At 34.1% G+C, this 27,147-nt stretch overlaps 3 protein-coding genes across 4 annotated transcripts in view; 2 read left to right on the top strand and 1 right to left on the bottom strand.

Moving 5' to 3' along the window:
- Positions 1-2,730: 2,730 nt before the first annotated feature.
- LOC136985875 (pericentriolar material 1 protein-like) lies at positions 2,731-4,386 on the bottom strand. Its single transcript, XM_067283248.1, has 2 exons — positions 3,421-4,386; positions 2,731-3,375 (listed from the first exon to the last, which is right to left on the bottom strand). The coding sequence occupies exons 1-2, from the start codon at positions 4,384-4,386 to the stop codon at positions 2,731-2,733; spliced, it is 1,611 nt and encodes a 536-aa protein (XP_067139349.1).
- A 2,828-nt stretch (positions 4,387-7,214) lies between these two features.
- LOC136985874 (wee1-like protein kinase 1-B) lies at positions 7,215-8,218 on the top strand. Its single transcript, XM_067283247.1, has 2 exons — positions 7,215-7,256; positions 7,415-8,218. The coding sequence occupies exons 1-2, from the start codon at positions 7,215-7,217 to the stop codon at positions 8,216-8,218; spliced, it is 846 nt and encodes a 281-aa protein (XP_067139348.1).
- Positions 8,219-16,836: 8,618 nt separating this feature from the next.
- The window catches only part of LOC136985900 (F-box only protein 30-like), a 31,251-nt gene continuing 20,940 nt past the window's right edge, over positions 16,837-27,147 (top strand). Inside the window, exon 1 of one of the 2 annotated variants that reach the window (XM_067283295.1) lies at positions 16,837-16,863. The gene's annotated coding sequence lies outside the window, so the exon portion shown is untranslated. Of the gene's footprint in view, positions 16,864-21,881; positions 21,975-27,147 lie in introns of those variants that run through there. The other variant, XM_067283296.1, reaches the window with a different exon arrangement.

The following is a 27,147-nucleotide window of genomic DNA, read 5'->3' as shown; positions in this document are numbered from 1 at the left end:
GTCTTTCCTTAATATCGAGAACAGAGTTAGATAGATAAAAATTGTGATAGATATGAGCAGGGGCCATGATTAACTAAATATGAACTTTTGATACAAAGAGGAAATCATGTTATTTAATTTAAAAAAGTTTCCTCTGTTCAGGTACTGTACAGTAAAAGTTTTCCCTGTACAGGTACTGTACAGGGGCAAAGCAACTACTAATTTGAGGTGGAGAGCATATATTTTAAATTAAATTAATTAAAAGTATGATTAAAAATTGCAGCCCGGCATTGTGACGATGTCACAATAAATAATCGCTTGTTGAGTTTACTTTTAATTTACTGTCTTAATTGCATTGGGATTCATTTATATCTATTGTTATAGTCATTATTCAACATTTGTCTTTTATTCTTTGATTTGGAAGTCTGGTACTGAAAGTCATCGAAACTCATCAATTACTGTTGTCATAAATAGTACTATAAACTTAAATTTTTAAAAGATTCTAAGTAGAATTTTGGAGGATGGTTTTTGAAAAGCATAAACATTTTACACCGGACAAAAAGTATAATTTACAAACAAATTCTGTCAGAAAAACAGTGCTTTGAAAGTCCTAATTTTGATGATATATTTCTTCAGACAAAATTCATCACGACTATTGTAAATTTAAAAATCCCAACTTATTTTTCCATTATTATAAGTTAAGCCAATATTATTCAAACATTTTAACAGTGCGACCCCAAGGTAATTTTCCACGACCCTATTTGGGGTCGCGACCCATAGATTGAATACCACTGGTTTAAGCTATTTACTCATTAGCTATATTTATTTACCGAATATATGTTCTCAAGTAGTAGCCTACAGCTCCGAGAGGATAAAGTTGCAAATTAAAAAAAACTTATACTACTCCTGTTAATTATAGAGACATTCTCATCTACAACATTCTATTCACGTGCATTCAAATATCAGATGGGACAGCATACAACATAACTAGGAGATGAATCCGAAATATTCCTTCTTTTTTCTGGAATTCATTCAACTCGAATTCCTTTGTTATACTGTTCTGAAATGTAGACATTTACCTAATATGTTTTATTGCACATTTTAATCATATTCCACGTGTTATCGACATCTTCATACCGAAACTGAAGATTTTTCACGAATCCAAGTCTTTTTTGCGCCCACTCTAATCTACCTTTTCGGGCTGCAATTTGAAAAAAACTGCAGACATATAAATTCTTACTGTCGTCCGTTTGTCTGTCTTTCCTTAATCTCGAGAACGGTGTTAGAGAAATAAAATTCAAGAGCATCTGTTCTCGAATTTCATTTATCTAACACCGAATATGATTAAAATGTGCAATAAAACATATTAGGTAAATGTCTATATTTCAGAATTTAAAAAATAGTAATGAGCGTAGTCAAGGTATATAGAGATAAGGTAGCGCAACTCGCTCTAGCGAGAAAAATGTTACTGCGCATGACGTCACCATCGAGAAACTTGATTCACTGCCGCTCGGTAACATGTTGCTGTTTATGTCAGAAACGGAATCTTAGAGAAACGAATGCACCGCAAAACTCAAACAACGGTTAATAAACTTGTACGATTGTTGATATGATGCTATTCAAAATCAAATTAATTAATTAAATTACGCCTGTAAACTTATTCTACATAACACGCCGCAATTCACTCGTATGAGAAAACTAATTAGAGAAAAAGTATTCTATAAGCAATTAAATCGTTACCTCATGGCTACTCTTCAGGCAAATAAACATGAAAAAAATATGAAAAATAAAAAAATAGGCAAATAAACATGAAACAATAAAAAATAAATGTTTTTCCGTGATATTTCCCGAGTAAAGAATAAAATTTTTTTGTTATAAATATGTTTCTTATATAAAACTAAAGTTTAAAAAAATAATACTAATGCTTCACAAGTAACAAAATACATTTTTGCTTTTTTATTTAATACAAAATGAATGTCTACAATAGATGAATGAATACAATAGATCTAGATATCTTTTTTTTTCGTATCATCTGTTTCTGCTTCAATATCTGGTTCTGTTTCTCCTTCTGGATCACATTCATATATCATATCTTCTTCTGCAATTTGAGCAGCTCTGTTATTAGATTGGCAAATTAATGGTGATAAGTCCATTCCTGCCATATCCTTTCCTTCTTGCTCTGTTCTACTTTCTAATTCATCTTGATTGGAAGAAAAAGGCTCACTCTTTTCAGCTTTTTCTGAAGAATTCTCACTAATTTCAGAATTTCTTCCAATTCCATTTGCTTGAGAAATTGAAATTGGTTCAATTTTTGCACGTTTATTGTAAGTTCGTTTTCTTACTGCTCCTGTGGCAGCGGCCACAGAAGGCACAACTTCAGTTTCTTCTTTAGGCTGAGAAAATGCATAAGTTAGATGCTCTTCATGCATTTCTTTTGAAGGAAACTGACCAGATAATGTTAACTGTGTTGATATACTTTCAGAATTATCAATAAAAGCATCTGACTGTTCTCTTTTAACTGCTTGAATAAATCTATCCTTATTCTTTATAGGATTATCTTCTTGACTGGAAGACATATGTTGACTACTTGATAAAGCTTGCTGAGAATCTAATCTTAAGTGTTTCAATTTCTTCAGAAAATCTAACAAAAATTCTGGTTGACCATCAGCTTGAGATATTATTTTTGAGACTTCTGCATAAACTGATTCTTGCATTGTACTAGTATTCACAACATTTTTTGATTCAACTTCTCTAGCTCTTGTATTGGAAGATGATCAGAATTACTAGTATCTGAAAAAATTGATATATTTGCTGTAAACTAATTCTTTCATCACTTAATGAAGATGAATTTGGAAACTGATGTTGTAATTTTGTTAATTGAGTTTGCATATGCAATAATCGGCGCCGTTCTTCCATTAATTTTTCCAATTCTTGCTGCTGTTGCTGCATTTTTTCTTCAACAGCTTCTAATCTAATTAAATCTCTCTGATTTTGAGTTTCAGCAATTTCATCATCATATTCAATTAGTCCATTGCTGTTTAACTGACTTTTATTCTCTGCAAGGTCTTGCCTTTCATCATCAGAAATAGCTGACAATAATTGAAGATATTCAATAGTTGCAGGACCACCAGAGTCTTTAGAATTTTGTACAGCTGACATAAGATCTTGAAGCTTTTGCAGTTTTTGCTTTGTTTCTTGTAGTTTTCTTACTTTCTCTTGAACTTGGGGATCATTTTCCCAAGATTCATCACTACCAGAACTACCATCTTGAACAGAAGCTGCTAATGCTGCATTATCTCCATCTTCATTTGCCCTACCTTCTGCCTCATAATGACGGCAAACAGGAAATTTGTTTGAATGATCTTGTTTAATATTATCTTTCTTGACATGAGAAATCTGTTGAGAATTCTAGTGTAATTTTGTGTCAGATCTTGATTTTACTGCCTGAGAACTTGATTTACTGGAATTACTGATTGTCTCAACTTGATCTTCATTATTGACAGATGAAACGTCTCCACTCATAGGCTGGATACTATTTACCATTGCTCTTAGCTGGCTAAGACTTTCTTTCATTTCTTCTAATTTTTTTACTTTTTCCCTGGCATCTATTGTATCTAATAAATGTTGAGCTTCTTGTATAGTGCTATCTGCTGTTACAAATTGTGTAGAATTTGATTGACTGTTTTTGACATTAATAGATGCCTGTTCAAGTGCAGATAATTCCACTAACATCTTATCCATATGTTTCTTTTTTGCTTGAATTTCTTTCAACTTATCTTCTAATTTTTTACAATGTAATTCTGATTTAGAATCTTTTATTTCTGGAATCCTTTCATTTGTTTCTTCAGCTGTTTTATTATAAGCAAGATCTTTTAAATGTTCTAGGCGCTGTTTTAAATTTTCAAAAGTTACTTCAAGTCCGGTTTGTGGCATATCTCCTGACCAATTTACAACTTGATTTCCATCACTCACTGAATTTTCTGCTGAATTTCTTCTCAATGACAATAATGATTGTATATCTGAATTTTCATTAGTTCTATCTTCATTATTGTTTGATGACTGATCACTTTCTTTATTTTTCCATTCTAATGGATAGTTATATCTCCCTAATTGGTTTTTTGCAACAGCTTCTTTTTTCATTAAAGTGGCATGAAATGACTTTGCTTCTGCTAATTTATCTTCAGCATGTTTTTGCATACTCAGAAGTTCTGCTTGTTGCTTTTTTAAACTTTCCATTTTTTCTTGTGATTCAATCATTTTTCTCATTAATCTTTGACCATGTTCAATTGTTTCTTCTAATTCTCCATTTTGTTCTTTAGAGTTTGATTCAACATCATTGTTAGAAGCCATATATATTCCTTTTGTACTATTTGAAGATGCTGATGCTTCTTCATTTGTTGTTAGCATTTGTTGCAAAAGATCAAAATGTTTACAATAGATCTAGATATATATACATACTGGTTTAAGCAAAACATTGCATATATATATATTATATATAATTATAAATTTTTTAGTGTCTGGCTGTGCAAGCATATGAAGCTTGCCACTTTTTTGCCTTTCTTTGGTGTTGTTTGGCAGACCTTTGGATTTTGCTTTCTGCATTTATATAACGTATCCTTATAAAAAGTCTTGTTCTGACATACAATTTTATTACTTGAGGATGCAAATGTGGAAACTTCTTTGATAAAATTTCGCAGAGGCCCTTAACGACATTGCTCACTTTGGAAATATTGTTTCCAATAAACAGCGAAAATGTTACTTCCATTTGCTTTACAGTGTTCAGCCAGCTATCTGTTGGCATTATCAAGCCACCTCGAGACAATTTTTCTATCCAGTCATTGTTCAATTGAGGTGAAGAGAGTTTCATTTCTTCACTATTATGACCAAGAGAAATATCAATTTGCTTGCAACGATAAGCAATATAACCTGCTAAGTAGCGCAGTCCCTGTTCAGAACATTCAGCTGTAGGTACTGACAGACAAGATGGAGAAATTTCTAAAGTCATTTCTTGCACCTCTGAGTCCTCTTCAATCATCTTAAGTGCTTCTTCCATACTAGGAATTAATCCAGTGAAAAGATGCGATGTAAGGTATTCATCAGCATCTTTGTCAATTGCTACTGGACATGAAGAGCTTAATGTAATGTCAGTAACATTTCTATTCATGATCATAAGACGTAAACGATTCTTAAATTCAACAGGGAGGGGGTGGTCATATGTTCTTCCTAATGCACGAATCTGAGAAAAAAAATTTTCTAAACAGTCTTGATTAAATCTTGCAGTTAAAATGTACTTAATATTGTAATTTTTACCAAGGTCTGTGTAGCAGCAGAGGAGTGAACGAATGGACATAAGGAAGCCTTTCTGAAATGGTAACAAATGTGTTCTTTTTCCCAACTTCATATTCTTACAAATAGAATAAAATTTGCGAAGTACTTGTTCTTGGCCTTCTGTATGCATTCCAAAGGCACTAGCAATTGGACGATCATCAATTTTAGGGATTCTTGAATTGAGGATGTCAAAAGTATCGTTTACAAGTTTTACAAAATCAGAAATTTCCTGGTCATCAGGTAGAAGGAAAAGATATTGCTTGAGCGACACGATTAGAAAATAACTGGCAAGCTAGATTAACTTTTTGACGTTCTCTTCCATGCACATCCACATGAGCTTGTGTCAGTTTTGGACATAGCTTCATTTCCCCATTATCCAAGGATAATATTTTCAGAAAAACATCTTTATTCACATGTTTTCCTCCTGGTAAAATAATGCCTTCATCTAATACATGATTCCTCAAAAGTTTAATCAAATGTGGCACATCTGAATAGACCCATATGTGCTTTCCTGGATGTGTAGGATTTTCAAAGCATGTATTTTCATGGTCAACTTTGAGATAGTTCCATACCTTTGAATTTTTTCCTCCCCGATCACACACAACAGCAACAACTATAAATCCTGCACTCTGAACTTTAGTTATTATTTCTTTCAATAATTCACCTGTCATAGTGGTATCAAAGTCATAATAAACAGGCTGTTTCCAATTCCCACACAGAGCACGAGCCATTACTACCTGTACCTGACTGTGAGGTCCAAAAACTTTGTCCATCTCTTGGTCATAACAGAGTCTGGAGTCAACATTCATTTCATCAAAGCTTAGAATGCAGAGAGATTCTATAACTGTGAGACTTTCAGATTTCATCTTCATTATTTGCAAAACATCATGCAGTACTCCTGGATAGCAATGAAAAGATGAAGAAACCCATCTCCTTAAAGTAGAAAGTGCAGGTAAAGGGATTCCAAGGCTTTTTCTCATATACATATAACACTTCTTAGACAAAGAACGCAGGGTCAGTGCTTTTGCTATATCTTCTTTTGTCCAATGTGGCTTCATTTTTTGTGTTATAAGACAATCTATTTGTGTTTTGGTAAATATTTTTTTCAAAATATTATTTATTTTCTCATTCACTTCTTCATGTTTTTTACTTTCTAATAATTTTAATTTTTGATTTTTCTCAGTAAGAGCCAAATGTAATAATTTATTTTTTCTTTTCAGAGTAAATATTTCCCTCTTCAAGTGATCAATTTTAGCATTTGCTAAATCCAGTTTTTTTGCTAATTTCACTTCCAGAGAAGGCTCACTTATAGGTTCAGTTTCAGTACCTATGTCAATTTTATTCTTTTTTGGTGAAAGATGGGACAGTCTGTTCAGTGCACGTTTCCGATTTTCTCGCTGTGTATATCTTATTGTTCTGTCATGCATTTTCTCTACTATCTCTGATGTACATGGGACATCCGAAGATCTAACAGGAGCTAGATTTAAAGATGGCACAGCATCAGGTTTTAAGCGTCTCTTGGAAGGTATATTTAATAGTTCTGCCTTTAGATCTTCTCTCATAGTCGTCTTTAAGGAAGTGTGCACTGCAAACTGTTGCATTTTCAACATTGACTTTGTCCTCTCGTTTGCAGGCATGAATCCACTTACTTCTAAGAGTAGGATGCTTTGGGAAAGAATGATAAATTACATTACTTCCTTTAGTCTTTTGATTGTAATTTTCACACACTGCCACGCAACAGTTTGGCATTATTCAACTTGATAAATGAACAATAACTAAAAAATTCACACGTCAACACACTACTACTTAACAGATACTTTAAAAATATTAAATTTCACCTTATACTTGTATTCCGAACACCCATCAAAACTTAATTTCAAATATAAACGAACAAAGATCACCACGATATGTCGAAAGCTAACGTGTTTCTCGGAGCGTGTTTCTCGATGGTGACGTCATGTGCACAACGATTAAAAGAGAAACCTACTGCGCACGCAAAATGAGCACCCCCTGGAGCGTAGTACTGAAACGGTAGAAAAACAAAGCAAAACAAATTTGGTTAAATAACATAAATAACACAAATACAAAACAAATATAAATGAACTAGCCCAAGCACAAGTGTTTTTCCGAAGAAACATTCTTAAGATGCTACGAGGCTTTAAATGAAGTTTATGCACATGCCGTATTAGGACATCATCCTCACGTTGTTAGGTATTATTCAGCTTGGGCTGAAAATGATCACATGTTGATTCAGAATGGTGGAAGTTTGGCTGACATGATAGAAGATAATAGCCAGTCTGGATGTACTTTTACAGAAACAGAATTAAAACAAATATTACTTCAAGTAGCTGAAGGACTGAAATATATTCATTCTTTAGGACTTATTCATATGGATGTAAAGCCAGGGAATATCTTCATTTGTTGCACTGAAAAATTTTGCAATGACTTATTTGATCCTGCAGCTGAAAAATTTTTGAATGAAACTGGACAAGTAATCTATAAAATAGGTGATTTAGGACATGTTACGTCTGTCAGAAACCCTCAAGTGGAAGAAGGAGACTGTCGCTATTTACCTTTAGAAATACTACATGAAAACTACAGAGACCGTCCCAAAGCTGATATTTTTCCTCTGGGACTTACAGTATGGGAAGCAGCAAGTGGGAACCCTTTACCAAAAAATGGCGATGAATGGCAATTATTTCGGTCTGAGACTCTACCTTATTTAGAAAATTATTCGGCTGACTTCAATAGTATTTTAGAAAAAATGACCCATCCCGATCCGGATGTCCGTCCCTCGGCTGCATCACTCACTCAACACAAATTTTTGGTAAATTATGCTAATAAAAGTAAGGTCGAATTAACCAAAGAATTGAATGCAGAAAAATTGAAAAATCAATTATTGCTTGAATAGATATTGGCGTGTAATATACTGTACAACTATATAGTTAACCTATATATAATGATAAGAGGAAATTCGAGTTGAATGAATTCCAAAAAAAAGAAACTTCATTTATCCAATACTGTTATATGGGAAGCATAGGTTAGGAGGCCCCGATTAACTATATACAGACTTCCAATGAAAACCAGAAGTCACGTTATTTCAATTCAAAAATTTCCCCGGAACTTTTTGAATTGAAATAAACAGCTAGATAGATGACCTGCAGAACTTCATTGCTAACGAAAAAGTATGACGTACAGGGGCAAGACACTACAGTACTAATTTGAGGTGGAGAGCATATATTTTAAATGAAATAAATTAAAAATACGATTAAAAATTGCAGCCAAGCATTGTGACGATGTATCAATAAATAATTGCTCGTTTATTTTACGGTTTTCTCCTTTTCTTTCTTCTCTAAGATGTTCCTGAAAGAATCTCTGAGTTGAGTACTGTCCGGCACTGCTATGAGTACTCTTACCTTCCGAAACAAAATTCCATAAACTTGCCGATAGAGTGCAACTCCAGGCAGACACCGACATGAAAGCTACCCCATACTTTAGCTTTTATCCCTATCTTTATTCCTTCAAACACTTTACTTTCACAATCCCGGCAAAAAAACTGAGAAAGTTTATGGCCTGAGTTTGTAAAGTTACTTCAGGAAACACACACAAAAAAAAATGTTTACTAAGCTATCAATGCCCTGGTGACTCACAGACCAAGAAAAGTTGGCTCCGACACACTTTGCCATCAACAGTAAGATGTTTGCATGGAGACTTCAGTTAGTGTTGTCAAATTTGAGAAACAAGCAATGAGTACTCTTAGCCGATGCGAACTCTTAACCTCTCCCCCACCTTTATCATTTTTGTGGATTTTTTTTTATATTAATTCATATAGCTTTGATCATATTGTTATATAGTCTTGCTTTAACTTTTGTGCACACGGATCTGTCTCCGTTATTGTCGATTCAAGTATCTAACTTTTCTAAAGAAATAGTTAGGCTATCTGCTTGTAGGATTGGTAGCTTTTAAATTTGTGTGTACTCTTGTGTTATTCAAATAATTTATCGGGCCAAATTGATAAAAGCATCATTCTGCTGCTCTGGTGGATTCGGTTTCGAGGCAGGGTCGAGGACGTGGAGAATTTTTCATAGGCGGTCTGTCTTGGACACCCTCTTTCACCGTCCGACCCCTCCATTATAGATTTTGCCGAACACAGACAAAAATCTCATTAGTGCTAGCAGGGCGGTAAAAGTTGAAAAATAAAATATATCGATTCCCTGTTATCATGTAACAATGTTAATAAACAAAATTCGGATCACAGTATGGTGTTACCACTTCTTTTCAGGAATATATATATAGTCTATTACAGTTGTGAAATTACAATAAGTTAAAATACTTAACAGAAGCTATAATTTTGTCTTAGTAACTTACAAAAATATATTCTATATGTTGTTGCTTTTTTTTTGTAAAGATAAAGAAACTTATCTTTAAAAAGTTTTTTGTTTTATTTTATTAAAAACTAAAAAGCGAATACAGCTTTTAAAATGTGAAGCTGCGATCTTAGTTTTATTATAATAACGTTTTTTAGCCAACTGTGTGGTAAGCCAAAATAACGACATTCTGAACTTTTTCAGGTATACTTAATTCCTTATTTATTTAATTCGTTTAAATCTTATATTTTGGCTTCCAAATGTACAAAAAATTGAATAAACATTTCGTAAGCTTGATAAATTTGTTCATAAAATTGATTAATTGTAGTAAAAAGATTTTAGTGATGGTTTCAGGTAACGCAGGACATGGGCGATCCGCTAGGGAGACTGCCCTCTGAAAGGACTTTTATGGGAAACTGGCTCTTATCTAAGTGTTAATCTTGCATAGAAGATCGGAAAAATCCACAGGTAGTGATAACGGGTTCGCATCTCACCAACTTTGTGAGGCGCAAATCCGTGACGACTACCAATATTCAGCAGTTTTATCCACTCGGCCATAGGTGGGCACGATCATTGTGATAGCTAAATTCAGACGCCATTAAATTCAATACCATTTCTAACTTACAAATATACTGCTGTATATTGCCAACTAAAAGATCTTTCGGTTGCCTTAATCTAATGGTTGCCTTTCTGTTCATAAATCGCTCAAGAAAATAACTAACGCTCCACTTTCGTTATGATATTGAAATACATACGACTGGTTCAATTTTTAGTTAAGTTTCCTAAAAATAAATTGATTTATGGACAATTTTATAATTTTTCGAAATTAATTAGATCGATGATAACTAACGGGAATTTTATGTATTTATTTTCCGTCCAAAAGGAAAATAATTTCGATTGTGGCATGCATTTCATAGAGTCACAAGGGAAATACTATTCATAAATATAAATAAATACGATATGATATGATAAGATATGATAAAATTATTACGTGTTATATTGTATTGTATCATAATGTTTAATATTATACAAAATTCAATAGATTATACAAATATATCTTTGATTATCTGTATTTTATTATTCTTTGTTTTGCATTTTTATATGTGATAATATTTACCGTATAATTTTCACTGTGACGTCGTTTCTTAAAAGTTTCAAGTCGATATGTGCTTATGCAAAACAAAACAAATATTATTTTTTTTATTTTTATGTTAAAAATAAACATCAAATCTTTACATATTTCTTATAATTTTTAACGGAATGAAATAATTATTTTTAAATCAAAAGTAATGCATATGATTTTGCTGTGAGTTACTATATTGTATGTATTTGAAACTCCAATCGAATTAAACTAAAACGTTGTTCGTGTTCTATAAGAGGATGTTTAAGGACAGTGTATTGTATTTAATCTTCGATAACTGTACACTTTGATTTCTCGTTATTTGAAGTAACTTGCTCGTTATTTGAATCAACTGGACACACGATTTGGGCTGGCCGAATAACATGATGGGTATAGAAAAAAGGCTCTTTTAATGCCTACAGAGCAGAAAGAATTAGACCATCTCGCACCTTTCGCACTCGTCCCTATTTTTTTCTTGTTAAAAAATCATAAAATTAAAAATGACACTTTATGTATCAGAGAAAATAAGATAGTTAAAAGATTTTTACAATTAAAATTTACCATTAAAATATTCTACATGAATACATGAAAAAGCTTCTTAGCTATAGAAATAATAATGTTTAATTAAACAATAATGTTAATTTCTGTAACCTACTATGGGCCGTTTGCGAAATTCATTAGCCCATGGATCGCAACTTCACATATAAGACGAATGGCCAATTTTTTCATTATTTTTCTGACAAAATTTGCATCTTATATGCAATAAAGTACAATAAATATAGGGATTAGATTTGAACCAGGATTATTTCCAAGAGAAATAAGCAAAATAAACATGAATTTATTTAATAATTTGAGTTAAATTTACTGCAATTTATATTTCGTCGCACGTGACTTAAATTTCGTTACATATAGCACGAAATTTAAAAAGTGAAACAAGAAAGTTTTTAATTATACGAGCGCTAAGGTGGCTTTTCTTTTTCGCTAGATTTATTATACCATCAATAAAAATGAGACAAGCTTTAGAAAAACTTTTTATTTCTTTGAGTATGCTTTTCGGACAATTATGTCCGTTTTCAACTCTTGTGTTACAACTATATAGAGAAAATTACATACAGGTTAGCTTAATGTATATAAGTTAGCATAAATTTATTGTAATATTACAATATATAAACATTTTTAGTGAACGGTTACAGCAAAAGCACTCTCAACAAATGGATCAATATCAAAGATACTAATAAACACGAACATAAAAACAATACTAACACTCAAAAATGTTTTAAAATTCCATACGAACAAAATTTATTTGAAAGAAACAAATTTATATCACACAATTACGGTGTTAACCGAGTATATCTCACTTAACCCAACATAATAATAATAATAATATGTGGGACCAAAAGAACGTAATTTACAAACTCAGCTGCAACTGTACTATTCCCAAATCTTATATAGGTGAAACTGGTAGAAATCTGAAGACCTGGTTTAAAGAACACATATCCGCGATTAAATATAATAATTGTTAGCTTTGTATAACTTAGCTGTTGCTGTTCATTGTAACAAGAAAGGTTGCCAAATCATAAAGGAAACTGCAAAAATTATCAAAAAAGAATTACATACGCAAAAAAAGGAGATGGTATGAACATCTTGAGATACTTAAAAACAAAGGCAGTGTGATGAATAATAATATCGGTCAAAAGCTATATGAAACTTGGTACCCATACTTGACTAAGAGAAGCCGAGAAGGGGGTGGCGGTAGTGGTTAAATGATGTGTTAAAGTACGGCAGATTCTCGTTAACTCTGTGCATCGTTTCCGAACGGTACCCAGCAGGGTGCTCATACGTCTCACTTCCACTTCCCCCTTCACTCTTCACTCTTCTACATTTCCCAAATCCCTCAAAAAACCCCTTTTTTCGACCCTGCCTTCCCTTAAGACCATCCCACCCACTATCTCCCCCACCTCAAGATGACGCCTTTCTGATGCATCCTGTTAACTCTCCCATTTACAATTTGTGGACCATTCCATGGTGTAAAACTCTACTGTAAATTAAAACAATCTTCTTATGTCTCTTTTATTTTAACGGTGCACTACCTTCACTTCATCATACTGGTTGTTCCAAAGGGTTTTTTTCTATTGTTCTTACCGTAACCAAGATCACGGTTTCCCAAATTTTATAATCTTAACTCAACACTATGTCATGTATACTGGGGTGTTTTTCCAACACTATGTACTGTACTGTACCATGCCGTCATGTTTGCAGTAACTTCAAAACTTTTCACATCTATGTTGTTTGTTTTTCCCTTTTGTAAATCATTTCCAATTTAATCATTATTTTAGCATATACCTGTTAATCAATAATCGCCATCCATATTATATTTAATGTCACAACTCTTGCATTTCTCATAATCTATACAAGTTTCCTAATGATCTTTTACAATTTTGTAACATTACAACAAATTTATGCTAACTTGTATACATTAAGCTAACCTGTATGTAATTTTCCCTATATAGTTGTAACACAAGAGTTGAAAAGGGACATAATTGCATACTCAAAGAAATAAAAAGTTTTTCTAAAGCTTGTCCTCCTTTTTTATTGATGGTATAATAAATCTAGCGAAAAAAAAAGCCACCTTAGCACTCGTCTAATTGAACACAAGACTAGACAAAAAGCGTATCGCATAATTCAAAGAAAGTTTTGATTAATTCATTACCTCATTACAAATCTAAATCAAGAAAAGATAAATTCTCTTTCTTGCTCTCCCATCATCTTATTTTAAATATGGTATATAAAGCATGTTTATAAGGATTCTTAATAAATCAGTATTTTTAAAAATAAAAAAATACTAAAATATAGATAAATCTGAAAAAATTAAGCAGTTTCGAATTATTCTGTTGGTTCTGTGGCTTTAAATAAAATTTTATTGGAAGCCACGGAACTCACGGAACCAGTGGTGATATTCAGCGGGTTCGCACAGGTTCGGCCGAACCCGTTGTTAAAATTTTCAGTTTTCCGAATCTTGTTCCGAAACCACACGGAACATTTCTCAGTGGTTTTGTTTTGTTTTTTTTTTAATATATTAAAATATACGTATTATACTCTGTAACACTACTAAACTAGAGCCTTATACCCCGCTCGCACGGAGCATTTCAATCTAGATTGTGAGCAAGGTCGGGGACTATGTCTTGGTGCGATCTCTCTCGACCGTTTCAATCTCGACCGGAACGATCGAGATTGAACGATCGAGATCGATTCAAGAGAGTTCTTGAAACTAGATCCAGTCATAAGAGAGATCCCACAATCTCACGCGCGCGAGATAATACAAGATGGCTGTGGAACACGTGTCGGGCTATGGACAGCGAAATAAAAAGAATATTGTATTTCGAGAGATGATGACATCTGTCTATTATCAGCAGTGCCATTCGGGGTGAAAAATTTCTCTGCAAAAAAAAAAGAAAAGAAAAAAAAAGTCGACAGCACTAATATACTATTGTTACCTGGTCTTCGCCCAGGGCTCGTTACGTTCCAAATACGCCACTGATTAATAGATATATCGCAAGAAAAGGTATTGTATTTATTTCTAGCCAAAACTTCCATTTCGTTTGTCGGTATTGTCAGAGAAAAATTTTTTGCTAGCGAACGATTGTTAACTATTTCGAATATCACCACTGCACGGAACCATAATCAAAATCAAACCCTTCTCCAAAGGATTTTTTGGAAGGATTTATCTAGAAATATTCTAAATGCTAGGTAGAATCATCATTACAGTAAAACATTTTTTACTTTTTTACTTTTTACAGAGTGAACACTTTTTACTTTACATATTACTTTTACTTTTGTTGTTCCTCCTTTCCTGCCTTTTTTCTTTTTCAGACGTGGACGAATGTTATCACGGATTGTTAATATATATGTTCCTTTCTGTTTAATAAAAGTTTTTATTAGCTATCACAGTGTGTTAGAAGTTGTGGCATCCAGTGTCAACAATTTTGTATGGTAAACAAGAAGTACTAAAAGTCGCCAGTCGATAACTTTGATAGTCTCAAATAGGGAATTCGGATAGACATCAATGGGATTTCTTTTAGTCGTTAATCAGGATTCCGGATAGTCGTAAAATTTGGCGTTACGTACGCTGCCAGAAAGTAAATTTCTTCCACTAAAGCCTAGTGATCTTCCACTTTCTTTGTTGGGAAGTGGTACGTACCGTTCTGGCAAGATTTTGAGCACAGGTTGTTTGTCCTGAGAACAAATGAAGTCTATCAAGATGGTGTATTGTTCTCCTGGCTAAGGCTTTTCTTAATATTTGGAGAATCTCATTTGTCATTTCCAGTAGACGGATTCTATATTCCAGCGACCTTAGCGTGAGTCGCAACACTTGAATTCTTTCATACGAAATTAATCTAGATAATCTTTTTATGGAGCTTCTGGAAGGAGGTAGCCTACCTGAAACCGATGCCTGTTTTCCGAAGTCTTTCGGCCGGTCCACGAGACGATGTTTCACGTGAAATTGTTATTGTCTTCCGAACTCACTTCAGAAATTGTTTCTAGTGAGGAGGGCACAGAGCCGTACATCATGAGAAGAAAATCGGTTAAGTCGGTCACCGATTACATCCACGAGTAGAGTCGTCGTCGTCGTGTCGGAGAACAGCGAAGGAGTCCAACGGTCATTGTCACGAGTTCCTTTTACAGAAGTGTATTCAAGGGTTACAATTACGCCGACCGTGGAGAGAATGTTCGAAGCGCGCGGTGAGGTGAAAGTCCGAACAGAAGTATGTCGAAGCACCGTACTAGACTGATGTCATCGTCGAAATGAGTAGCCACGTAGATAATGTTATATTACTCCGTAGAGGCGTTGAAATAAATATCATATGCATAAAAAATAAAGTTTATATCCAGTTTAAAGTACGCTAAGTTTATACCCAGCGGTGTATCCAAGATTTTGAGAATATTGGTGCATGGTGCTACTCAAGGCAGATTCGGGAGGACAAAAGACATACCCCCTGTCGTTTTACCGAGGATCTTACTCAATTATCTTAGAATTATTTTACAGTTACCTAATCTTATCTAATTGAAGTCCTACAATATGAGTAACTACTTTTATTTTGATTTTGAAGTAACAAAACTGATTGCTTTGGTATTAAGGGGGTCCTGCAGCACTGTAATCTCCTGTTAACACCCGTATTTCGACTCTGGAGGGTCTTATAAAGGCTGGTTAATACCTCTACTATATTTATACAAAACACTTATAGTTTATTACTTTTTTTTAAATCACCCAATTCATCGATTTAGCTGTTAAATCTTAATGGCTTGTTTATTTATCCAAACTCGAAAAAAACTTTCAAAATGTAAAAATACTAATAAATATATACAGTATATCGGATGACAGACTTGTTAAGATGGCAACCTACCGCTTTGGGGGATCGGAATCGAATGTGGACGAGTCAAAGTACCCAAGAAAGCAGTCCGTCTGGACATATCGGGTCTCGTCCTTCATTACCCAGCCGTCCTATTGTGGGCTTGGAATCCAGTGCCGTAACTAGGCAGGTGCAACAGGTACACCGGCACAGGGTCCACTTGGAAGGGGTCCCAAAATGCATATATCTGTTTCATTATTTTTCCAAACTTAATTAATTAAAGGGCCTAAATGCAAATTCTTGCACAGGGCACAGGAATGGCTAGTTACGGCACTGTTGGAATCGATAATAGACTTGCTAAAAATGCCATTTTAGTTCCTGCAGGGAGGAAAGAGTTTAAATATATATTACATATGTCACAAAAGACCGTATAAATTCCTTTAAGAACATGATAAAAAAACTGATTATAAAACAAATATATTATAAAAAAGTATTAATCTCTTTCTTTAGAAAATAAACAAATCAAATATTTTATAAATGTTATAACATCTATTTATCCTGTACCTAAATAGCATATTCATTTTAAAAAGCCATTCGTCATCAATAGAAAGATTCGAGATGTCCAATTATTATTAATGCCGATTTAAATCATTAGAGGGCGCTTAGGAGAATTCATTGAATTTTCGTGACAAAGTGTCTGTTCAAGTCTTGTGTATATAATGTAAGTATTATGGTTTGTGTGCTTCTTTCTTTACATTGATATTCTACAAAACAGAAACTGCAAGTCAATCAAAAAACATATGTATAAACACGACAGATAAAAAACAATATTGATTTGAACCTAATCAATTGATTATATCGTCGCTTCTCTTTGACACAATTTCCCTCCAACCTTCATTTAAAAACCGATTAGAAAGAAATATGTGAAAAAGTCTCTTTCTTTCCACGGTTATTGGCTGTATGGTTCAAGTGCGATTTCAGATTTTTATTTATAGCTGTCTGAAGCAGTCTTTTGATTATTATATTGAGCATTTTTTTCACAAAATCTCGTTATATTTATTGTTACGTTTTAGTTTTGGTCTTTACATACGTGTTGTTTTAGATTTAATACTAAAACTACGCTAATTTATTGTTAATTATATGTCACATTTTGTTATTCTGCAAATTGATAAATATTTATATTTCCTATCGAAAAATTTGACAATTGTTTCAGTTTTAATCTGTTGATTTATCTATATATCGTAAGGTAATAAATTAAATATTGTTTTATATTAATATAAATAATTATCTCAAGATATATTATAAATATATATGAAATAATACAGTGAATTTAATCTTTAAATAGTTACTTATGTATTGTATAATGACAAGAGTGTCTCGAGTGTGGTTACTCCTGAAATCGAGTGGCAGATACGCAGGACGATGATTACTGAATTGATTAATTTTGTAGGATACTAAAAGTTAGCCAGCATAGCTTAAATAGCTCGAACTCTTCAAGCCCGGAATATATTATACAAAATAGCAATGAATTGAATTTTTAAAGAAATTTCAGGATAATTAATTGCAAATTCGATAATCAATTGCAACCTCTAACGTTTTTGATCTACTTAAATTGTCCTCGGGATTCGTTAAATTGGAATTCAGAAATTGGAAAAATTGGAAATTGGAGAAATTGGATTTTTTAAAAGTTATTTAAAAATGTATAAACAAGAATTTTTTAACTAATTCTCTTAAAAATTTTAAATAATATTTTAAATTGATTAAATCAAATTTAAATTTCTCCAAAATAATTTTTAATTCGACTGCTCCCTTAAGTATAATGATTGCCATGCATAAGATACTTGTCCTTCCTCCATGAAATTAATGCAATAGTCACTCTTTATGGATTTAAATATTTTGAGAGCTTCCAGTATTCTTATTTGGTCATCATGTTTAGATTGTCTTATGATGGAAGCTTGGTCTAGATCAGCATTTCTCAAAGTGGGCGATAACGCCCCCTTGTGGGCGATGAGTAAATCTAGGGGTTGCTGGAGGCAAGGTACTGAACGGTGATCAAAAATAAAAGTTCCCTTTCCTCTGTCAAACGGATAAGAGGAAACATTGCATTTAATGGTTTCCAGATGTCAAGAACAATGTACGGTAAGGGCACAAAGTGTGAGATTCATAGAAAAGTTTTCCTAACAATATTTCCAATCCTTTCTCACACGGGGAGCGTTGGGTATAACTTTATGGAACAAAGGGGGCGGTGGATCGAAAAAGTTTGAGAATCACTGGTCTAGATGAACTTGAATGTCATTGTCTGCGGCATACCTGGCTAGGGTGTTGTTGTATTTTTTTTTACTGATATCATACTTGTGTTCAGCCAGCCTTACTTTGAGAGATCGTGTGGTGGCGCCAACGTACTGAAGATTATGCTGGAGTCTATTGTCTCTTGGCGTAATCTTATAAATGCCAGGGACCCTAAGCATGTCGGTGTTGTCCTTTCTGTTTCTAAAGATGTTATAAATAGTGGGAACACGCCTATAAGCTAATCTATCACCTCTGTGATGGGCAATCTCTTTATATAAGCTTTTCATGTTGCGGTTATAATCTAGAACTATGCAGTGCGTGTTGTGAGCATTTCCATTTAGTGATACAACATTATTGGGCGTAGGAGTACCCCTGTTGGAATAGGTGTTCGCTAATTTACAAATAAGGTGATTTTTGTAACCATGCCTTTTATCTATGTCTTCAAGACGTTTAAACTCTTTTAATGTGTCCTCATAGTAACTGCAGTGGGTAAAAGCACGTTCGGTTAGGCTCGAAAGCTATTTTGTAGATATATGGGTCGTATGAGTACGCTGGTATAAACAATGGAAGGTGAGATGGTTTATGTAAATATAGGTACAGATATCACTGTTCATGATACTGATATTGAGATCTAAAAAGTGTGCCCTTGAATTGCTGGCTTGGTCTAATTTTATGGAAAGTCCATATGGGTTGTTGTTCATATGTAACTTTCTATATTTGTTTTTTTTTTCCACAGTATAAAAATATTGTTGACGTACCTTCTGTATATGATAATACTAGAAAGGAAAGTAGGTAGGACTGTTTTTTCTAATAATTTAATAACCATCTCACAAAGATTTCCCGATAGAGGACTGCCCATCGGTACACCTTTTTTATAAGTATGTTTTGTAATCATATTGAGAAAAGGAGGAATAGCATAACATATGCACTAGTTCTAAAATGTTTGCAATGAGTAGATTCATTGTTTATACTTAATAAAAAATCTCTAAGTGTGCAGAAACATGGTTGTGAGTGTATTGATGGTATAAAGGAATAAAATCTAACGTTGTTATATATTTGTTATATACTTTGTGTCACTTGGAGCTGCTGCAATTCATTGATAAGTTGCACAGGGTTACTAATGAAGAAGTTGTATGCTTTTAAATAGTCTTTTAGCAAATCACGTATCTGCTGTTCTAATAGCCTAGTAGGTGATTTAGCCTTATCGACAATAAGTCTTATGGTATTCCCTGGTTTGTGGGTCTTTGCAAAGGCAAATAGTTTAGGGATATCTGGAGAAGTCACAATAGCCCTGCTAATTTTTAACTTCTTGGCACACGCCGAATGTGTGAAATTAACGACTTGTTTATGTAATTTGTCAATGTAATTACCTTGAATCTGTTTGCAGCAGGTATCCCTGATATAATGGTTTATAAGGGCTTTATACCTCTCTTCTTTTAACCAAACCATCGATCTACTTTTATCAGCTTTTAGCATGACGATATGATTGTCTGACATCCATTTTTTGCTCTCCCTAGAAGTTTGCATGGGTTTTCTTCCTGGCTCATCTCATTAGAGGATTTTATCTTGAAAGCTGCTTTCCATTCATAAAGCAAATCTATTGATGAAATTTATCGAATTTGCAATTAATTATCTGGAATTTCTTTAAAGGTTCAATTTGTTATTACTTAGGATACTAAAAGTCGACAGGAATCATATTGGATGATAAAGTTTGTATTATCTTGATATTAGTCTTGTCAGCAATGGCAGATTATAAAATGTGTAGACTGTGCATGTGCATGGGGTCCCCCAATTCGGTAAATTCTAGGCCTGAGCTATGTTCTGTATGACTTATTTTTTGCTAAAATAAAAATTTCAATAAAAGTTAAATTATTTTTTCTTTGCTTGTCTAATTTGCCATTCCTTCCTTTATTTTTTTATATACTAGGCCTATTATTGCTGTAGAGGTGTAGGAGTGTTTTGTGCATTTTCTGTTTAGAAAGACAAAAGGTCTATCAAAAGTTTGATCATAACTATTGTGTGAGGAATGTCTTATTTTACAATTCATTAGACTAATTTGTTCTAACGTGTCTCTAGTGCTCAATGTGAAGCACGAGTCATTGTGAGTGTTTTTCCTTTCCACTTTTCCAAAAACTCCAGTAATAGTGTTACCTAAAAACTGAATATGCATAAAGGCCATTTATGTGATACACTACTGCTAACATTATTCCATTCAAAAACACAATAAGAATGGATTTCAATAAAATCCATCTTGAGAAACGAAGCAATAATAAATATATCTATTCCAATAACCTTAAACAGCTTCACAAAGTATAGTTAACCACAAACGTTTTCGGTCCCCTAGGACCTTCTTCACGTGGGATCTGAGTAGACTACTTAGATCCCATCTGAAGAAGGTCCTAGGGGACCGAAAACATTTGGGGTTAACTATACTTTGTGAAGCTGTTTAAGGTTATTGGAATAAATATAAGAATGGAATATACTTCATTTGAAGAAACTCTCAATTTGTTGACAGCCTTGGTTCGAGAAGTTGCAATGATGTAAAAACTTAAAAATGGGTTCACATATTTGCTTGCCAGACTGATCAGACTGATTCTAGATCACATTTCCATAGTAATCATTATCAGTTGTCCAACTAATCAGCTAACTTCATTCACAGAGTTCACCCCAAAAAACCTTAATCTGTCACTGCTCATTGGCCTTTCATTACATGTAAGAAATTTAAAAACAACAATAATGGTAATTCAGGCTTAGTAAACACTAGTGTTGTGTTGTATTCCAAAGACACTTGGCAAGTTTTTCCATCAAATGTCTTTATTTAGTTTAGTCGATACAGTACGTTGTTTTGTACACGTTTCGGGCTTTGCCCCTCTTCAGTCAACTATAATGCAGTATATATTTTTTATCTATTACAGTAGAGAGAACTTACACAAAAAAATGAGTATACAAATGATGGATAGACGTACCTTTTGGTTACAGTTTGTATAATTTAAAATCTTGTAAAACTGTCTTAATCCTTTTGTGGATAAACCAGTATACATTACAATTTAAAAAGATTTTTAAATTGTAATGTATGATTTTTACTTTTCTTAGAATATAAATGTATCAACTACAGTTTGTTATAAATGTTTAAAATAGTAATGACTTAAGTATTTACAGCAGAAATAAGTAAAAGTATATGTTACTAAATAAAAATAAATAAATTTGATATAAAACTTTTAGATATATAGTAGATATAATTAAGTCTTAAAGTATAATTACTAATCACACTAGTTTAAAATTTAGAAATTTCATCAAAAAAGCTGCTTCTCACTCTTCTAGATTGTCTACATATTATAGTTTCAGTTTCTTTCTTGTCTTCTACACATTTCTTATCATATGGAATTTTTCAACATCCACAGTAAGGTATGTGCTCAATCAAACAAATTGAATACTGAAAACAGATAAGACAAAATGTAGAATTTCCTATTTAAACTCTAATTTATGACAAAGCTACTTTGTCATTCTTTATTGCTTATTGGTTAAGTTGGAATAGATTTTCAAGTAAGTTTTGAGAAAGCAGAATCCATATTCAATAACAAGTCAATGAATATGAAAAATATATATAGGTAAATATGAAAATTTTGCTCAGAACTGATAAATACACTGTCATAAAAATGTACCACAGCAAAATACACTGCTGGCTATCCAAAATGCAACACCAAGGAGGACCAGAGATATCACAGCCAAATTTATTTGGGAGATAACACGTTGTACAAAGATCAAATGATTGAAAATAGTCTCTTGTGAAGTAAGGAAGATGATGGAATCAGTATGGAGTGTTGCCGCCATTGCTGGCTATAACCGCTGCTACACAACTCAGCATTGAGTCAAAGAGGCTTTGGATATGTTGTTGGGGTATAGCATTCCATGCTGCTTCCACATATTGCCAAAGTTGATCTGGTGTAGCAGCAGGTGGTGTATCCTGGGTCAGTTGTTCTGCAATCATCGACCAGACGTTTTCTATAGGTGAGAGATCGGGAGAACAAGGAGGCCAAGGCAGCAATGCAATCTGATGGGCAAAGAAGAAGTTTTGAGCAATGCATGGCATGTGTGGTCACGCATTATCCTGTTGAAATGTGGCTGTTGGCAAGCTCTGAAGGTAAGGGAGGACAACAAGCTCCCACACCTCAGAAATATAGCACTGACTGGTCAGTGTACTGGCAAATCATACTAGGGGGTGCAGGAGTGGAATCCAATACCACTCCAAACCATAATACCAGGTCTAGGACCAGTATGGCAATGCATAAGGCAACAGTTTGGCAGTCTCTCACCACAGTGTCTCCAGACTCTAATCTGACCATCGTGGTGTTGCAGGCAGAAGTGGGATTCATCAGTAAAAACAATGTCATTCTATTTGGTTGTCCATGTCCGTCGTTCATCGCACCATTGCTGGCACAAATGCCTGTGGTGTTGACTCAATGGTACAATGGACACCTTGCGGACATTCCACTCTGCTGCAAACGACGTTGAATGGTATACACGGACACCGATTATTGCACAACAGACTGAATTTGTTGTGATGTGGCACAGCAATCCATCACTGCCATGCACACGATATGCCTGTTATCACATGCAGTGGTGCAATGAGATGGGTGCAATAGGTCCCGTCGGTCCGTCATTCCCTCCTGCATCCAGTGGTTACATATCTGCATCACAGTTGCTTGCTTACGTCTGATACAATCACCGATTTCTCTGAAGGATAATCCGCAATCCCTATAGACAACTATTCTTCCTCAGTCGAACTCAGAAATGTGCTCAAAAGACACTCATTTTCTTCTGCATGGCATACTGAAGCTGCTTACGCCAAAAAAATGCACGAAAGAACAATTCCAGTACTTCAAAACAGCCTTCTATTCTCAATAACCTCACACAAAAACAGCCTTCTATTCTCCCTTTATATAGCACTTGCAGGTGGTGTAACAGGTGCCTATGATGTACGTCTGTGCTGAAATGCTAATCATTTGCACATCTCATCACTGCAAATGCATGGTGCAAATTTTACTTGATTTGGATGCTTCCTTCAGGGTGTTGCATTTTTGATGGCCAGCAGTGTAGTTATTACCTGTAAGAAATAAAAAAGAAATAAAAATAAAAAAGATTACATTATAGTTAATGTTTATTTTTTATAAGGAAATATTAGAAACACTTAAAGAATATCCATAGTTAAAAAATTGTAAGGCTATTCTTTAAATACTTCTAGTATCTCCTTACAGTTAATTGATATCTAACATTTTAGATAAGTAAATTTTTAATATTATCAATGTAATATTCTAATTTTTATAAAGCATATGCAAGTTTTATAATTCATAATTTCTATAAATCATTTCAATGATCCAGACAACATTTATAAAAAAATAAGAAATTAATTTACTTAAGATTTATAAGAAATTTATGCTCTAATTTTTATGTTAAATTTAATGTCAATTAACACCTAGATGTGAATTTTGAAGTATACTAGTTCTAATGTTTACAGTTTCTAGAATTTGAAAATATTTATATTTGAGCATTTTGCATTCTAATTATAACGACGTGATGCAGATCCAAGGGGATCGAAAATGTTTGTCATAATGTATCTAAAATTAAATTATCTTTGCTGGTGTAATTTAAAGGTTTTAGTGGAGTTATTTCATAATCTAATCATTTTCTGTCCATTTTTATTGTCTTAAAACTATTTAAATTGAAATCAACAATAACACACAACACTGGGATGTGTTAAAAAATCGTACTCCTAAAACCTATATCCGGTGTGACGAAAAAAACAAAAGAAAAAGTTCACCACAAACGTTTTCAAGCTGCTGTGAGTTCTTACTCAGGTGTAAAACGGAGTTTCTGATGGGATGGAGCGATTGGTTAACAAAATATGAGAAAAAATATTCAAAACTGTAACATGAGTCAGGCATGTGTAATCATAGGGCTACCAGATCTTAACTATTTCCATGTACAACAATCTATGGTACATTTACCGATCCCGATATTTATGAACACAAAGCAAGATTTATTCAATGATTTAATCAGATAGTCATATCATTATCTTCTGGAACATCATCATCATAATCCAAACCCTGAATTTCCTGGTGAATTTCTTGTGACTCCATTTCTTTCAGAATCATTGGCCCAAATCTCTCATATCTAGCAATAGCACTGTCCTTAAGTGAGTACTTCTTGTCAAGGTAGCCTGCTCATAGTGCATTTGCAATGCAACTGTCAGTGATTTTCTCCCATGAATTCATCACCCAAGTTGCAACCTCTTGCAGTTTAGGCTTCACAAAGTTTCTATGCTGATTTCTCTCCATTCTATTTTCAATGTAGTCATTAATTTCCATGTGCAAATTGTCCTTGAATGGCTTATTTATTGCAATATCAAGAGTCTGGAGATAGGCCGTCATTCCTGAAATTTATTCATGTCTTTAGCACAGTGTGTGCTGGCTGCATCCCAGACTAGCAGACTTTTTTGGCTCTCTCGCATAATAAGCAGCAGCATTAAATCGACCCACTTCCTTATAACTGCTTGTGTGGCCCAGGCTTTTTCAGTTTCAAGAATAAAAATGCCTGAAACACATTCAATTTTACCCTTCTTGCCTTTAGAAATTATTAAAAGTGAGACTTTAGTGCCATCCGGATGAATTGCCAAAATACAGGTAACAAGTGCACTTTCATAAGCAGTGGAGGGAATGTACACTGAGGAAGCACCCTGCTGATCAATTGTTGTTTGAGATGCTTGGCCCGTAAACACTGCAGTTTCATCCATAGCAATCGTATTGGAAAGATTGTATTTAGAGAAGTCAGAGTCCTCAATGAAGGACTTGAATGCAAATGCACGTTTAATAATTTCATCATCTTCCAGCCTAAACAGCATTGTGGATCTTAAAAACAGTTTACTTCGCTGAAGGAAACTATCCAGCCAGTGTGATGCTTTGAATTCTTTGGGGGCTATTTTGAACTGTGGTGCCATTGCAAGGGCAAATTCTTGAATCTGAGCCCTATTCACAACCAAAGTCTTTGCTCTCCTGTCAACAACTCATTCACAGATCAGGTCTTCCATTTGGAAAGTAATGGTTGCCACCTGATCCACACTTGTGCTTTGCAGTATTTCCATTGTTCACTCATTGACTGAGGTTACCATAATCTGCTCATCATTTTTGGACCAATCCAATACTCAATATCTTCTCTTTGCAGAAAGCAGTAAGATTTTTGCCCCAAGAGTCTTCCGTGATTCCTTCCTTGTACTGAACAGAATAGCTCTTTCTTTCTGCGCTCATGTCTAGGGATAAAAATATACCAACACTGTTTATTTCTTGTACCTTTAGACCCTTCAGCAGAAAAGCAAACACCTCCTAAAGAATTAAAGTGACACACTGGTTGCCTGACTTGCATACAGGGCCACAAAAAATAAGGGTTATAAAGTACCTGGCTCCCACACACTGTCTGGAGACTGTAATGATCTCCCACAGCAGTTCCTAGACCACTTGTATAGCAGGGACAGTACTGCAGCTTCCGGGCACCAGGGGAAGCTGTCATCACAGCAGATTCATACAGCACAGCAGGGACAGCGTATGGTATGGTGGCAGGTAACAGGCCTCTTGATGCCTTGCCTGCACATTTACAAGTGACGGCCATGGGAGGGAACATTGGAGTTTGCGGTAGGTGCCGGTCTTCAAGTCCTGCATGCAGCTGCTCTGCAATGGATGGTGGAATGAAGGTAGGGGACAATGGTGGCATGCTAAAAAGAATCACAGCTGCATGCTCTGGTGTTTTGTTTGGCAGATATGCTTCCAAACGAAAACTTTGCTAGATCTTACTTTTGGGGAGGCCTTATATTTAGTAATTCAGCAAAACCTCTACTATGTTTTATTTTCGGGGAAACACAGTATATATACATATATAAAAATAAAATAAAATAAAACAACAAACAGATATAATACTATATAACATGTAATAATATCGTATATAATATACAAAGAAATGTAACAAATGCAAAAATAAAATAAAATCAAGGCATAAGTTATGAGCTCTTAAAAACTTTTTAACTAAGTACTTCCAAGCAGATGGTAGCCTTTCCACATCCCTTTCATTGATGCATGTGTCCTGCAGCTTGCCCTTATAAATTTCAATCTTTTCTGTGCTCATCGCCAAAGTTGGGGAATGCACGGACTTAACAATACAGTAGAGCATCGATTATCCGAATACCGATCAACCGAAACATTGTTAACCAAAAGCGTTAGTTGGCAAATTCAAATTTCTGCTAGTGACATTGCAGCACTCTCCCCCTCCCTGCCAACCTAAACTGTAAGCGTAGTTTAATGTACTACATTATGTAAGGTATGTATTTGTAAGATGTGTGATACAAATTATATACAGTACAGTTTCATGTTTAATATATTTTTTGTAAATGATCAGTTATCCGAACAACCCCAGTCCTGAATTGTTTCGAATAAGCGATGCTCTACTGTATCTGCTTTCTCCTATTTTATTACGGAACCCTCAGCCTGCGCCATCTGAGATAATACTGTGACGTTGGATCCCTTATTGACATGATATTTGTGCTCCCTCAGTCTGTTTCCCAAAATTTCTTGTAGTAACACCAAAATAGTTTTTCTTGATTCCTAATTCCATATTTTTGTAAGGAATCCTGTACACGCCCGCTTTTCCTTTTTTATCAATGCTGTTCTTCTTG

The sequence above is a fragment of the Centruroides vittatus genome, unplaced genomic scaffold, assembly GCF_030686945.1.
Source record: "Centruroides vittatus isolate TY-2023 unplaced genomic scaffold, ASM3068694v2 contig_980, whole genome shotgun sequence".
NCBI lineage: Eukaryota > Metazoa > Arthropoda > Arachnida > Scorpiones > Buthidae > Centruroides > Centruroides vittatus.
Note: the sequence above shows the minus strand (reverse complement) of the source record. Positions and strands in the feature narration are given on the sequence as shown.